Here is a 16,183-nt window from a genome sequence, read left to right on the forward strand (position 1 = left end):
TTTTAAATTCTGACTAGATATTCTGTCTGAGTCGTCAGTTGAAGTCTGCCAGTGGTCAAATCTACAGTACTCTTCTTGAAACCCTTTTTTCAACATAATTGGTTCTCCAGGTTATGTCGAAAGTCACAGCTACCCTTTAACACAACGAAATGTGGTAATAAATAGCATCAATCCACTTTACAGAACCCAGAGCCTGTCTTTAACAGGAAGCTTGCGAGCTACCAGTAGATCCCCACAAGTCACAAGACAAGACAATTGCAAACCTGTTAAAAATTCTTATAAAAAATCCTGCCCCTGTTGTAAAATTATTATTTACCAATCAAACAAATCACGCTGCTAATTTGGTCGATGTAGGCTTGACATGAGGTGGTGTTGAATGCCTACCAGGCGTACACCAGATTTGATTATGACTATAAAATATCCGCGTTAGTAAAGTCCATATAGGGTGCCTCTGAACATCTCTCCTTGATCCTCAAGGGATGTTCTCACTGATCTATAACCATCACTGGATAGGCTATCCCATTGTTGCCGCCCCATCATTCTTTATGTAGATCAGTGAGGATCGAGGCCCGAGGAGGGAGGGAGGGAGGATGTATAAAAGCCCAAATGAGAGCCACCCATAGTGTTGGTAAGGAACATGTTTTTTTTCCCTCCCAATATGTAAATCATAAGAATGAGTAGGCCCTCTCTGGTGCGGAGGATGGAGATCCATAGAGCAAGCACAGCCAGCCTGGAGGGGGAAGGGACACCCATCTGCTTCTGCCTTGGCAGAGTGCTGGAAACGGGGGAGGGGAGTCACAATCAGAGGCAGCCAGCTGAATTCATGCACACGTCAGGATTTTTAAGCTTTGCCTACAACGATTTTTTATTTTTCCTGTACATTCAGATAATGCGGCAAAACATAGTGATGGTTTTTCATGTGGAATGTACATGATCTAGGATTGCTTGATGTGTACAGGACTGGGATAGGAATTTAAATGTCTCAGTATTGGTTGTAGTGTTGCTTAGTAGGAGTAGAACTAATAAAGGTTACTTCAGGACAGTGAAGCATAACACTTAATGATGTCATTTGTTTGTATTGCTGTGGCGTAGGCTTGCATTACATGCCAGACCAATCACAAGCAGGGTAGAAACTGCACAAGTCTGGGAATTGGCAGCTGTAAGAAGAAGGGGTCTCTGTGTAGCCTACAGTACTATGATGATGAGCAGTTTTACCATTAACATCAACATTCGTTGGCAAAGCCTATGATATGGCACAGAACAGATGGACTTTCAGTCATACACACACACACACACACACACAAAGCAATTCACATGCAAATCTCAGTGTCTCAACAAAGCACTGCTTAATTACATTAACACCACTTTCTTCCATTATACTACAGCCTGCCACATGCTATCCAGGGTAATGGGTGGGGGTTGGCTGGATGGTCCCCTCGGGAGTTTGAACCTGGGTTAGGGCAAGCGTGGGGGGTAGCAGGTTTGAGTAAGGGAGGGAGGTTTTGGGGGAGGACAGCCCCAATACAAAGCCAGATTTTGGTAAGGGGAAGAAATTGGGATGTGAACCTTGTACACCCAAACAGCATGACAAGGAGAAATAGGCTATTATTAATTAATATTATAATATACAAAATAATGGGAATTAATACTGGCAATTCATACGTCAGCAGTATCAGCTACATAGCACAATGTATGAGCATTTTTCATATTTCTGAGTTTGGAATTTTTTTTTTTTTTTTTTTTTTCCCCTCTGAGAAAAAAGAATAGCTATGACTTTAGAGCCCTGACCCTTTTTGGAACTAGACTCTAGGGGGTGTGCACTGAATTTTTTTTATGTGACTTAAAGGTCACCTTCCCCAGATCATCGAAGTCAGGAGTTTGACACAATGTAAAAGTAGGCCAATTAAGTCATGTCCTGATATTCATAGCTATGGAGATTCGACAGTGAGATTCGCAATGACATTTATTTAGTTGGTTCATACTTTGCTCTGCTTGTGCATTTATTACTCTCGGAATCATGACACGGCATAATTCTCATAATCTCTCATCTGGTGAGATCAAATCTTTATTTCTATATTTATTTGGGCCATCTAAATCATTATCAGTAGGCCTACGACTCCTAACGCTGCGGTGCCCTGAAATCACAGTTGTGGTTCGGTTTAAAATTGTGACTATTATGTAACTGCGCTTGCTTTAGCATATGTTGGCTTAGTGAGGTTGAACATGCCCCTGAATCGACGACATCCCAGACATTTTCAAAATTAAAGTGTCGTGGAAGATGTGTGTTATTATTGTGGGCGATTTTCTACCGATAAATTGTAATGTAAGGTTAAGACAAAATCGTCAAAGTTGTTTAGATTTACAAAAGAATACTCATATCGATTTTTAACGAGGAAGTTGATTATCTCGTGGACCTTTGTGCAGTTTCAGTTCTCCCCCGGAAATAGCGTCGACCATGACCTTCCTTCTTCGGATCACGTCTGTCATGTCGACAGCACAGGCTAACATCCCTGACATGTATGCTAGCTGTAGAAAAATGTGCACTTCTACATAGATGGTGCTGTCATTAAGGTAAGAATGAGGATCTATGTGTACAGAATTTCTAAGCAAAGACCACAATAATTCGATGAACTCCTGTCTGTGGAGTTAATTGTTAATGTGACACAAAACCTTAGAGCTCATAACGGTACTTGCTAGCCTGTCAGAATGCTAGGTTTGATAGTCCTTTTTTGATCGGTTGATTGCTGATCAGTGTGTCAGTGTAACAAGTGCCTGTTTGATTGTAACAATGTTTCTATGACGTCGAATGTATAACAGTTACATTGACTGGCAAGTTTGTGACATTTCCATTTCTCGTGGATGCTTATCGGTGAGAACACCTTTTCACCACATGGTGCTAATGAATGAAGTTTGACCTCTCACCCATTTACACAGATGTTGGTAGTGTATGATTGTTCGAGAAAACTAGTCATCAAGAAATAATGCGTCGTGGAGAAAACGTTATTTTGCATCGTGTATATTGCATCTGCACGACCTAAATGACAGCTGTCATGTTCGAGAAATGTCTGTTGATAAAAGTCGCTGTGGGTTTGAGCCAACAGCTGGATGTGCCAGCCTGCCAGCCATAATGATATGATAAATTGTATTGTTTACAGGTTTATTTGTTGTGGTTGGAGGGAACATATGCATCCAGGTGAACATTTAACGTTTCCCACACAATTACCTCTGCATAAATTAACACAGATTTGGCAAGACCGCAATGTAACCAAACTAACAACTTCTGTTGTTTACATTGCAGGTGTCTGCTGACACACTGTGTAGTTTGGGAACAATGGTGAAATATTTCCACTGCGTTGGTCTTCTCAAGAACACATGGGACCAAGTCTGCCTGGCTTTCTGGCAGCGATACCCCAACCCCTACAGGTAAAGCTTCATGTGACTATCAGTAGGGGAAAATAATACAATAGAATACCAGAAAGTATAGAAATGTATGGTCAAGTCTTGCTAATCATATTTATATTATATTATTTGTATTATATTTAAGTCATGCAATATAAGTTGAATATTTCTATAACATTTCTCTCTATCTGTTTCCTGCTGCTACTCCAGCAATCATGTTTTGACGGAGGACATTGTTTTCCGTGAGGTGACTCCTGATAACCGGCTCATATCCAGACGCCTGCTGACCAAAACTAACAGAGCCCCACGCTGGGCCGAGAAGTTCTTGCCCAAGCAAATGGCCCGACTGGCGTACATCGTCGAGGACTCTATTATCGACCCAAAGACCCGGACCATGACCACAGTCACCTGGAACATCACACACGCGCGCCTAATGGTGAGACCAAATGCGTTTGTTTGGCACACAGCCTCATCCGAGGATTAACATTGACTGCTCCCTCTCTGCAGTGCCATTGGATATGTTATTGATGGCTTAAGCCACTGTGGTTGTGTTGGGTGACCTCTTACCTATTTATGTAGTTGGTAGAGGTGTTGAGGGAGTTTTGTTTCGAGGAATAAGTCTGAGGAATGTTCTCAAAGTCCTGTGTTGTGAAGACTTGTGAATTGAATGCTTCACTGCGCTTGAAATCTGTCATTGAGTCTAACAGGCCTCTTATAAAAAATTGATGGAGTATTAATGTCCTGGAATGACTTTGACTTGGCTGTCTCTCAGTTTACAACCAGCCTCTCATCTCATGCTCTTCTCTTTTTTGCTCTCACTCTCTGTCTCCTTCTGTCTCTCTCCCTCTCTCTCTCTCTTTAGTCGGTTGAGGAGCGCTGTGTTTATGCTGTAAATCCTGAGAACAGCAGCTGGACGGAGATACAGCGCGAGGCGTGGATCTCCTCGAGCCTCTACGGGCTTTCCAGAGCCATCCAGGTCAGTAGAGGAGAGAGAAGAGGACCTTAAGCCTAGAGGGGGGGGGGGGGGGGGGAATCACCACCGCTTGTGGAACATGTCTCTTCCAGCATTAGTGGTTGGCTATGCGCTACAAATAGTCCTTGCTGAAAGACACACATGGGAGGCTGTCATAAATTGATCCTCTTCAGCTGTTAGCGGTCACATGAATGTGTGTTGGCAGAGACACGTATGCCGCCACAGGGCAAGGTTTCAGATGGTCGTCATCTCTTGTGGTCCAAATGAAGGTTTTGGGGTAATATTTTGATTTTTTATTTATTTATTCTCAGGAATTTGGCGTCGCAAGATTCAAGACCAGTGTTACCAAAACCATGAAAGGGTTTGAATATGTTTTGGCTAAAATGCAAGGTATGTGCATTTTGAATCATCCCTCAATCCACACATTTTTTACCTTTTGTGTTTCTCATTTTGCTCATATTGAAACGTAGAGCCGTGATCATGCCACTCCTACAGTTATGCCAAGACAGTATCTTTCTTCCAGGCTGAGATTGAGTGTTAGATAGCCCACTACATCGCTAGCACAGTCAAGGCATGCATCAAAGGTCTGTTTGCACTGAAAGAATGTAGAGCCCATAGATAAATTGTACAGGGTTCCCACGGGTCATGGAATTTCTGGAATATCAACAAAGTTTGGAAAGTCTGGGAATTTTAGCATTTTTGGGGGCATGGTCATGAAATATTAGGGAATTTTCTTGAAGTAGATTAAAATGTACTTGCCAAAATACTTGAGAATACAACTATATTTCCATACAGAATTGGTGTATGTCTGGTTATTAGCTTTTCTGCCGGCTTGAATAGCCCAACTTTGTTTATTCAATGCCCATTTATTAATTTCCCGCTCTAAAAAAGGAAAAGATTCTTGAACATTAAGCGGCTGCTCTGAAATTATCGGTCAGTATCTGGTACCATTCATTATATAGTTAGTCATGGAAATTCTGTCAGAGAGAAGTCATGGAATTTTACATTTGACTTAGAGTGGGAACCCTGAATGTATTGTGTTAAGAGAGAATAATTGCTTTGATGAATGAAAGCTCATGGGCCGTTCACACTAATAATTACAACTATAAGGAAAACGGCAAAATTCGAATTTGAATAATATGAACGACCTCACATAAAGTGTAATTGTAACGAGGTAAAGACCAATATGTTTGGAAATCATTTTTTCAGCAATTTAGAAAGCCTTAATTAGATGACATCCAATCAGAATCCATTCATTGTTAGACATCACATCATTAGGACAGACCTTCGTTGGTCGCCAGTAACGTTATAGCAACAGTTTTCTTTATAGTTTTCATTCCTGGTGTGAACAGCCCATAAGTGGTGGCACTTTCTCAATAAAGTCAAGAGCACAAATAAGGTAGTATGTCTTAGTGAAGTAATTTGTTCTAATTTGGCCTCTTCAAGGAAATCCATGAAATAAGTTTCATGTTGGTAGTTTTTCTCGCTCTCCCTCCCTCCCTCCCTCCTACCTTAGAAGTGTGAGTTATGTCAGTGTGTAAAAAGATCGTCGGCGTAATGTTGGCAAGTGAGTGAGCCGGTGATGAGACTTGACTGTGTTTTCGCGCTCATAGGCGAGACGCCCTCCAAAACGCTGGCCGAGACGGCCACAGAGAAGGCCCGCGAGACGGCCCTGGCGGCGAAGGAGAAGGCCAAAGACCTGGCGTCCCAGGCCCAGAAGAAGCAGTACGTGTGAATGGGTGGCATGTGGTGGTGGTCTCCCATGTGCTCTTTTGGATGCCACTCATACTCAACCCCCCCCCCCCCCCCCCCTCCTCCTCCTCCTCCTCCCCTCACACACACACGCGCAATCGCCACCCCTCCGTGCACTTGAGCTTCCATTCTCCGAGTGTGTGACCCAGTCAACTGTACTTGACCTGAGTGTGTATCTCCACGTCAGCCTTATTCCGGGTCAAGACATGACGGATGCGGATGTACATCTTCCTCCATTTAGTGTCTGTGGTTTGTTTCTGTTTTTGTTTTTGTTTTTTTCTTGTCCAAGAGTAGTTACTAGTGGGTTCTTTTCATTAATCGAGGGTGGGTGGGTGGAATAGATAGATGTGGGTCTTAATTTATCCGTCGTCTTTCCTCTGTATGTAACTCTACATACTTGACTCAGCTATCTCAGCAGACAGTTACGCTGCCTTTGTGTTTTTTTTCTGTTTGTCTCCTCATCCACTCGGTGGATTCCGTTATGAAATGCTGTTTCCGTTTCACCATTTGTGCTCCTTACCCTGCGCCCTGCTCCCCCATCTTCCTCTCTCTACTGCGTAGTTTCATTGCTTCAAATTGAAGTGATTTTTTTTTGTCAGATGAATGGTCCACGTTAATTGCAGTCCTGGCCGGGTTAGGCAAACTGTGCTTTCATTCAAAACAGAGGACGGGACCATCAAAACGTAACCATTGTGGAGGCCAACTCCCAACTAATCAACGAAGCACTTACTTTAGTTTACCCATAACATCACTAGAGCTCAGGGTAATCCAGAATAAATATAAAACGGTCATCTTATGAATAGCAGTGAATACAGTTATGCCTCAAAAGGCATTTCAGGTACGTTCGATGTGTCCTAGTCCTCAAGTATGAATGAAGACTGGTTTGGTGTTGTGTGCATTTCAGATGTACCGTGCAGTTACAAACATGGGAGAAATGATTGCAGTGGGCAGCAGTGTCTGTATACTATATATGCTTGAAAATGTACTGGAAAAAAATGAATTGCATCATTCGAATCTACCAAAGTAGAGATGGTCTTGATTATTAATGATTATCTTGGTGAAATGCTACAAATGTGTTACAGTACTAGCAAGTTAATGAAATATGCTTGATGAGAATAAATATTTTCTATTGAACAGAGAAAAGTGTCTTTTTTTTTTCATTGAACAGAGAGAAAAAAAAAGATTGGCTTCAAACTGTCTTTCTAAATATGGACCCACGTGCTCATGAGATTCTAATTGCATTTACATGATCTAAAGCCCTATACAAACATTTAACACTTGCACTATCCAAACATTGAACACAGAGCCGTTTGCACTATGCAAACATTTAACATTATTAAACAAACAATTGTGTTATATATGTGTGAGTGTGCCAATATATAATTATATTTAACTGTTATTTTACTTAATATGGATTTTGAGGGGCAGATAAACACACCTTTCTCACCCACTAATCAAATAGGCTAAGTACTGTGCAGTTCTGTATCCCGGGTTGGCGCAATCCTGCAAAAACACTAGAAAAACACAACACATGACGGCACAGTATCAGCAAAAGACACCATTTGGCTTTTTATCATAAATGGCTGTCTGGCGTCCAAAAACTTGTTACTCCACATATGGTTCTCTAATGAGTTTACTCTTCTGCACTCCTGATATTTTCTCAGGACTGTTATGGAACAGGGCCGTAAATGATTAACTCTGCTACAGACACAGTGCTGATCAAGGACACAGAATACAATCCTGTTTCCAAAGCAGTTGGGACGCTGTGTAAAATGGAAACAAAAACAATGTAATAATCTGCTAAATTTGTTTCATGACCATTTTGACATTTTCCAGCAAAACATCTCAAAAAAGTTGGGACAGGGATAGCAAATCTGTAATGCTAAAGAAATCACAAGAGGTACATTTCACAACTTATAAAGTAAATTAAAAAAAAGTATTTTTTGAGCCATTATACAGTGTGCAGACCATCCCATTCTCCATATAAAGATGTGGAGGAATTAATTTATTAATATTTATATATATATATCTATATATATAAACTTTGTGGACATATAATATAGGAATAAGGCTGTCCAATCAAAATGTGAAATTCTTTTCGGAGAGTAAATATGAGTCAAACTAACTTGTTATTAGCGCATAGTTCAAAGGTCAGCATCTGTGATGGGGAAGTGCATGCTATGGCATGGGCAGTTTGCACCGCTGGAAAGGCTAAATGAATGCGGAATGATATACACAGGTTTTCAGCAACAAATGCGGTCATCCAGACATCTTTTTCAGGGAAAAACATGAATATTTCAGGAAAACAATGCAAAACTTCATTCTGCGCATATTACAGCAGTGTAGCTCTGTAGTAGAAGAGTCCAGAGGCAGAAATGGCCTGTCTGCAGTTCAGGCCCTATCACATTGGGTAATTCTCAAAACAACTGACACTGGTTCTCCTCAGTTCCCAAACATTCCCAGACTGTTGTAAAAAGACTAAGAGGTGAAGCAACACAGTGGTGATCATACCCATCACAACCTTTTAGAGACATGGTGCTGGCATCAAATTAAAAATGACCATGTTTTCTAAAATAAATAAATGTGTTTGATATATTGTCTTTGCATTATTTTTAATCAAATATGTTTATATATATATATAAAATAATCACATTCTGTTTTTATTTACATTCACAACTTTTCTTTTGGAACCAACTTAACGTCACGATTTTTCAACCCTTGCAGAGCGGTATCAAGTTCCTTTTCAATAGACATCACAGGGTTTTATTTGCTTAAAGTTCCTAAAACAAATTGCAGTCACCTTTCACTTTCGTTAAGCACAAAAGGCAAAACAACTATGTGCTAACTATGTGCTAACCAATTCAACATCTAGGCATAATGGAAATAATTATGTCTGAATGGCTAGCTCAGATCATCTTAACTCATACACTTAACGTCATAACATGAAACCACACAACAGACAATTAAATACATAAAATATTTATTTATACAAAAGTGTATACACTAGTATAAAAATGCTACATTGGAAAACAGGGAGTAGGAAAGGACAGAGATACAAAGGTGATGGTCTTCTTCCAGTGATACAGATACAGGCTATAAGGCTTCAGGTGGTCACAATCAAAAAGGCAAAGGTCCTTCACAAATACCTGTTGTAAGTCTGGTGAACACCACCACTGACACATGTTGCATAAGTCAGATTACAGTGACAAGAGGGAGATTGGTTTGTCCAGGTCCTTACATGTTTTCTTACTGATATGAACATGTTTGTTTGTTTGTTTGTTGGTTGGTTGGTATGTTTGTTGTTGAGGTGCACCTTGTTGAGGTACCAGTTCATTGGGGGGAAGCTGTTAAGTCAGACTGCACGTTCAGCTGTAGTGGCCACCAGCTGTTGTAGGAGCATGCAAGCACTACATCTACGTAAAGCTAACCTACTCTCCAGAGAAAAAGTGCCATCTATAACCTTTTAGGGTTCTAAGACTTGGCCACATAACTCAAAGTTGCCACAAAGAAACTAGCCGCTTCATGCGACACCTTCGAGATTTGTTATTATAGCTTAAGGGTAGTCCTATGTGGCCAAACCAAAAAAAAAAAAAACCTGTCAAGCACCTTTTTAAAAAAATCAAATAAAAATGAAATAGTATTGGATCAGTAACACTTCTTTTCACTGCATTTTTTTGTGTTTCCTTAGGGCCTCAGAAGAGTAGAGAGCCCCAATGCACCATCACACCCACATTGTGTTATTAACATTAAAAAACATTAAAAACATTTGTTGTTTTTTTCTTCCTCTGTGGTAGCCCCAGCACAAGTCATGATGAACCTGTCCCATCGCAAGGGCCAGAACATTTCCATCCTGCCACACAGCTCAGAAGGTGAAGGGCACTCAGAGAGTTCCTCTTCTGTAAAAGGCAGCGTCAAAGCTGTAACTCGTCACTGGTGTGCTGACATTGCCACCCTTCATCAGCCCAGGTTAATCTCCTAGATGTATTTAACAGGTTACTTAACACGTATCTTGTATAAAATCAGAAAAGTCAAGAGGGGTGATAAGGGGCCGGCCGGTCAAGTCACAGCTTTGTTCTGCGTTAAGAGTCTCTGACAGTGAGGAAGAGATTTTGTCCTTGTCATGAAATCATTCAACTAATTTCCATCAAAAATGTGCAAACATGATCTCTTGCATTAAAATCTGTAAAATGTTGGCAAACACCCCTTTAAAATGGACAAAAAACCCCGAAGTGCTTTGTGGATGTTTGTACAACAATGGACACTGAAACAAAAATGCCATCCAAAAAAAAAAAAAAAAAAAATCAGAGCAAGATGCATGGACAAAACCATAAATAGATTCAACTCCAGGACACAAGTGCAAGCTTTTCTGTGCAGACGGTTCCTGAAATCAAGCTTAGGAGCTGACGTGTCAAATCAGAGAGTGAGTTTACAGAATGACAAGAGGGGCAAAAAGAAGACAGTTAGCCTGAAAAGATGCAATGCACAGGCTAGGTTTCAGTTTCTGAGGTGAGTGAGCAAAGGCTTGCCCAAAGCTACAGCACCACGAGTTCACAACACTTTTGCGTTGGGTTTTTTCCGTCCTCTCTCTACGATAATGCACTCTCTTGATCAGGATGTTTTTCTCTAAAAATTAAAAGTCTTTAACATGCTTTTCAACCCTCTAAAATGTAGAATTCCATCTCAGACTAGAACATCACAGAGGTCTGAATCACCGATGGACTGGGATTATAATTAAAAAAAATATTGAAAAATAGAGAATAAAGAACATGATGTTTTTCGTCTTCTTTCCAGGTCTTCTTTTTCAACTGATTTGGAATGTTTCCACTCTCCAGAGTGGGATGATCACACTCACTCACACACACACACACACACACACACACACACACACACACACACACACACACACACACACACACACTCACTTGCACACACACACACCTGTCAATCATAGCCATACACGGTCAGGAGTGGAGTAACAGTGGTCCACCACTGTGTGTGTGCAGCCATCTGACTCCAGTGTCCAGACCATGCTCTCCACATCGATCTCCACGTCCTCTGCAACAGGAAATTAAAGAGCGGGGTTAATATTCGTTTCCTGTTTTTTTTTTGTTTTTTTTAAGATATGTTTTGTAGAACAAAAACACCAATCAGAAATACCACCAAAAGAACAACGCTATTGCATGCATTATTCTCATCATACAACTCATATTCAAGTCATTGAGTAAGTACGGTTGGCTGGTCTATTATCGTAATTTAATAATAAGGTAAAACAAAAGGTGGAGAGGGATAGCTGCTTTGACACACAGGAGGGTATTGGTTAGCATTCCTCTGCTCCTCTGTAATTACACAGTGTTTCCTTTAAGCTTTCACGAGACCAGTAAACTAGTTATTACCCTAGTTACCAGCGTTCTGCTATGCCTGTTGGGGTATGTGGAAAACTCTAGTGCAGGCCAAGGACAAGATAGCTTATTAACAGTGTAGATTGTGAAAAACATTTCATCATCTATAATTGCCCCCAGTCGCTCTTTGTCTTGTGACTTCAGACTGTGACTAATTCTCTACCAGGAAGTTTTGCATGTACACCAGGAAGTGTCTCATACGCACCCACCCGAGCACAGCAAAAACGTTTCTATTTTCCATTTAGCTTACATCCCCTTCATCAGAATTGTACTGTGCACCAGTTTTTTCTCTGAGGCAAGGGGTTAAAAAACACCCTTTAAACACTTGTGCTTGTCTGATAAGGCAGGTGGCGTCCTGGCCTCACCTCTGTCTGAGTCGGAGCGTTCGGAGGAGACGGCTGAGCCGAGGCTGTCGTTGCGGATTCTCTCGGAGGCCATGGGCGCGCCGGCCTGCAGCTTCTCCAGACGCCCGCGCAGCTCCTGCTGTTCCCAGCGCAGACGGCCCTTCATCGTCTCAGCTCGCTCCGCCTGCTCCTGCAGCTTCTGCACCGAAACCACACACACACACACACACACGGCTCAGAGGAGGCCTTTCCCCAATCTACCTGTAATTTCCCGACTATTAGCCGCGGTTTATACATTTATTTTGCAAAATTTCTTCAGCTTTGAGGTTAATACAAGGGGGCAGTTAATATGGTGTTAATATGGTTGTGCTTCTTTTAACTTGCATAAAACACTGTCCTGCGGCTTATACAATATGCGGGAAATTACTGTAGTACTCTTTTTTTTATTATGTTTTTTTATCTGCACTTTTGTGAAGCTCTCAGAACTGTCAACGTACACATGAATTGTGCTTTACAAACAAACTATAAATTATAAACACTGCCTTCCTCGTGTTGTTTAAATACACAACTACCATTTACTGAGAGTGAGTACTTCCTTATTTTGAGTGAGTGTATCAACACATATAGGACTGGTTCACTGATTGAGTTCATCGTTATTATGCAGTACTTTCAGACCCTGGAAGAGGGCTGATTGTGAAACCCAGTACCCAGCACAAAGCCCCATTGTCTAAAAACGCAGCCACAACACGGTCAGAAAAACAAACCTTGTTACTCAGCACTACAACACACTTTGCACAAACACAAACATGCACACAGCAAGTCCACTTCTGCATTCTAAATGCTGAATCCGCCCGTTTCCACCCACAGATATCAAAGGTCGCCTTTAGGGTGCCAATAAATTCATACCATACATCAAGTGATCAACTGCTGTATGTAACTCACACTCTCAACGGGATTATAGTACCATGTTGGCATAAACTGAATGGAAATAAATCTACTGCAAGGTGCATGAACTTTACCTTGATATGGAGTTGTGCCCTTCTCAGTAGGTTAAGAGTGGTGTTTCTGGCTGAGTCTGAAGAGAGCGGAACCTGCTGTTTTAGCTGCTCTAGGCAGTGTCTCAGTTGAGCTCTCCTGTACAACATAGAACAAAGTGGATTTTAAAAACAGTTCTCTGAAGACAGACCGTATCATGATCATAAATTACTGGCAATACACAATTATGTGTCTTGTTCTCACCTGTGTTTTTCCAATTCGTTGTGCACTGATCTGTAAAGATAAGAGTATATTTGGAGTAAATTAGTTAAGAGCACATAAGCACACATGCAGTAGCCCAATAATGCATTTTGTTTAGAAAATGAAAATCCATGATTTGTGGTGACAGGTCACAGACAGTTCTCTTGCGTGTCAAAACAGGCACTCTTCCTGAAGGCCACGTATCCAACCTAGGTTAAAATTACATAACCCCACCTGCTGTTTCCAGCGCCGTTCTTCTTGTTCTTCTGCTTGCTTCGTTTATCGGACACCCCTTTGCTGTAGAACGGCAAGACCGAAGCGTAGCCGTGTTCCGCCTCTGAACAATAAAGTAACCAATTTGTCATTCACTTTCTTCTTAATCATCTCGTGTATGGCAAAATATAGGGATTAATAACTGCACGGAATAAAACAATACACGCAATAACAACAAACTGACGGCAGATTTCTGTTTTAAAGTAAAACTACATTGCAAGGAAAAGTTACTTTTCCTGCGGACCGCTAACGATTTGACAGAGGCTCGCGGTTTTTTGGCGCAATGAGCATCAACCAACCCACCGCTAGCCTGTCACTTACTCGCCTGCCACCAAATCTATTTCTTCCTATTCTGTTGTTAGAATTAATGTAATCCATACAGACAACACATATATTATAACTTTCATAGACAACGTCTGGATTTTCATTCATTAATGGAACATGTCTACAGAAGCGGAGTAGTTGCATTTTCAAATTTGCCGCTACTTCGCGCCTTTGTGTACAATGATGATCTCAAATGTAGGTCACTGAGTCAACCCTAAAATTGGCAACAACCAACTAAATTTCAAAACATTTGAAGCTCCACACACGTTAGACTTTCATTCAATCCATATCAGGTTTAATGTGCGAATCGAAACACTTAAATATCACAAGACAACCTAGTGTTGTACGTGTAACTTATCGCTAGGCATTTCTGAACCTAGACGGCAATTCCAAGTCAGCAACCTTAGATGACGGATCGAAACGTAAGTTTGACAGTACCTCGTTCTCTTCTCTCCAAATATTCGGCAGCTTGCAGAAGAACTTGAATATTGCATCCGTTTACTTCCATGGTGATGTGCAAAGTCTATTTTTAAAACTCGCTAGGAGCAATTGACCTGCTGGTGTATTTTGTCCAGTTAAGAATTTGGCTGAGCTGGCTACGTAATCTGCGTCAGATTCGGCACGCCCCCACGCCGACCGCTCCCTTGTTTTGCTACGTCTGCTGTGGCAGGGGTGATCTGAGTCAGTCCATTCAACAGGGGGCGCTGTTAAGATTTCTTTTAAAACACAAAACTGTTTGTCACTGTGATTCACTGACCCTCCCCCCAAATACATATTTGCTTGACCAAGTGTTTATTAAGGAAATTGCAACATTGCTCGCATTAGAAATGTAACAAAAACAAAAACATTGTTCATAACATCTTTCTTTAGATTATTAGGGGAAAACGACTACATTTTAAAGACCTTTCAATAATGCAGCTCTGAGATTCATCTCTGTAGGCTATCTCACACAAAGGGCCACAGCTCAGTCAGTGTGAAGTTGCTTGTCTGTGTCCTATGCATAGACTGTAAATATGTGCTTATGCCTCTCATGAAAGTCTCTCTCCCACTGAGAACAAAACTGGCCCAACAAGATTAAGCATGTGAAGAGTGCAATCTTCTTCCTTTCTTGCATCATCTCAGTTTTGGAGAAGGAAACATTTCAATCTGAGGACACTGTTCAGGACCATCCAAGTTGTTCACCATTGCATAGACTACCTAATGGTAACTACATTCTGAATCCTATCAATGGTATGATCATCTAGTGCTTACACAGCAGGGGATACAATCAGTAAAGAGACACCTAAATATATTTGGCGGTTACACTAGACACTTTTGGAGTCACAGCATGTAACTAAGAACAGACTAGGGAGGTCAAAGTGCAAGACACTCTGGTTACCTAGGTGGCATGTCCTTTAAAACAGGAACTGATATACTCTTTATGGCGTGTGGAACATTCTAGCCGAAATGTAGGCCAACATGATCTGTTCTGGAATTGTTACAATGAATAAACTGACTAGAGCATATTGAGCACCAAAATCACTTTTGAGGATTACAAATACTAAAAAATGGACTGTCCTCAATCCAATTTGATCTAACATTAATGACACATTTAAGTTGGTATCCTTAACGGCAATATATTTATAACGCAGAATTATACACAAATTCTACAGATAAATGGTATTTTAAAACTGTTCCCATGTTCTCATCATGTACGGTAACATTTACATAAAATGGCACATTAAGAGCGTTCAATACACCTTTCAGAGGAAGTGAATTTGTTTGACAGAGGTGGCACTTACACTTATTCTGTCATAGTTCTGATTGTTTTCTGTCATTGAATTGATTGTATGATTTAAAACAATTTTATTTTTGGAGGACAAGCTAAAGAGTCAGGCCCCGTCACTCCAAAATGTCCCAGAAAATAAAAAAGTAACAAAAAATTAAAAAAAATCCTGCATTCATTCAAACTGTTTTGATGCTAGCAGTTTTACAGGCAGAGCGATGTCAATTAAAATGGCTGACTGGCCGTCAAACAGTATTAGGCACACAGCCATGGGGAAAGGCCTGATAACTCTGCAACACTGCATGATAAAATTACTTTTATAGCATGCAAATAAATATACAGTCTCACTGTATATAACACAAAACATTATTCTTTGAGAAAATATTTACAAATACATTTGAACTGTGTAGCTGTAGGTGGGGGTATATATAATGTGTTGGCAAAATATCCCCTTTGTAAAGATGTTTTTTTGCAACAATATTACTAACCTGACAACTCCCATCTGCATATCATGCAGAAAATTTGCCTGTAGAATTGCTTATATTTCTTAAGGAGATTACAAAACTGTTTTGTACAATCAGATGCATGATCAATTAAAAAAAAGTTCATTAGGAAGAGAGGGCCTGTCTTTTTAAAATGCAAAATTTTAGATAGGTGTTTCTCATTGTTTAACATGGCCCCCATATTACTTAATGTTCAGATTAAAGGACTGTTTTAC

At 40.7% G+C, this 16,183-nt stretch overlaps 2 protein-coding genes across 2 annotated transcripts; one reads left to right on the forward strand and one right to left on the reverse strand.

Annotated features, from left to right (window-relative positions):
* The first annotated feature begins 1,894 nt into the window (after positions 1 to 1,894).
* On the forward strand, positions 1,895 to 7,258 carry prelid1a (PRELI domain containing 1a). Its single transcript, XM_062524735.1, has 8 exons — positions 1,895 to 2,051; positions 2,425 to 2,571; positions 3,156 to 3,193; positions 3,299 to 3,423; positions 3,610 to 3,835; positions 4,262 to 4,375; positions 4,684 to 4,762; positions 5,986 to 7,258. The coding sequence occupies exons 4-8, from the start codon at positions 3,332 to 3,334 to the stop codon at positions 6,105 to 6,107; spliced, it is 633 nt and encodes a 210-aa protein (XP_062380719.1). The 5' UTR covers positions 1,895 to 2,051; positions 2,425 to 2,571; positions 3,156 to 3,193; positions 3,299 to 3,331; the 3' UTR covers positions 6,108 to 7,258.
* Positions 7,259 to 9,087: 1,829 nt separating this feature from the next.
* Positions 9,088 to 14,425, reverse strand: mxd3 (MAX dimerization protein 3). The gene is made up of 6 exons (XM_062525115.1): positions 14,139 to 14,425; positions 13,338 to 13,440; positions 13,107 to 13,136; positions 12,887 to 13,001; positions 11,889 to 12,066; positions 9,088 to 11,179 (listed from the first exon to the last, which is right to left on the reverse strand). Exons 1-6 carry the CDS (start codon positions 14,206 to 14,208, stop codon positions 11,070 to 11,072), a joined length of 606 nt encoding a protein of 201 aa, XP_062381099.1. The 5' UTR covers positions 14,209 to 14,425; the 3' UTR covers positions 9,088 to 11,069.
* Between the last annotated feature and the right edge of the window lie 1,758 nt (positions 14,426 to 16,183).

The sequence above is a fragment of the Sardina pilchardus genome, chromosome 21, assembly GCF_963854185.1.
Source record: "Sardina pilchardus chromosome 21, fSarPil1.1, whole genome shotgun sequence".
NCBI lineage: Eukaryota > Metazoa > Chordata > Actinopteri > Clupeiformes > Clupeidae > Sardina > Sardina pilchardus.

Coding starts and splice junctions, on each gene's coding strand:
- prelid1a (XM_062524735.1), top strand. CDS start 3,332: ATGGTGAAATATTTCCACTGCGTTGGTCTTCTCAAGAACACATGGGAC. Junction 4,376..4,683: donor GGCTTTCCAGAGCCATCCAG/GTCAGTAGAGGA, acceptor ATTTATTCTCAG/GAATTTGGCGTCGCAAGATT. Junction 4,763..5,985: donor TGTTTTGGCTAAAATGCAAG/GTATGTGCATTT, acceptor TCGCGCTCATAG/GCGAGACGCCCTCCAAAACG.
- mxd3 (XM_062525115.1), bottom strand. CDS start 14,208: ATGGAAGTAAACGGATGCAATATTCAAGTTCTTCTGCAAGCTGCCGAA. Junction 12,067..12,886: donor GGGCACAACTCCATATCAAG/GTAAAGTTCATG, acceptor GTTTCGGTGCAG/AAGCTGCAGGAGCAGGCGGA. Junction 11,180..11,888: donor ACGCTCCGACTCAGACAGAG/GTGAGGCCAGGA, acceptor TTCCTGTTGCAG/AGGACGTGGAGATCGATGTG.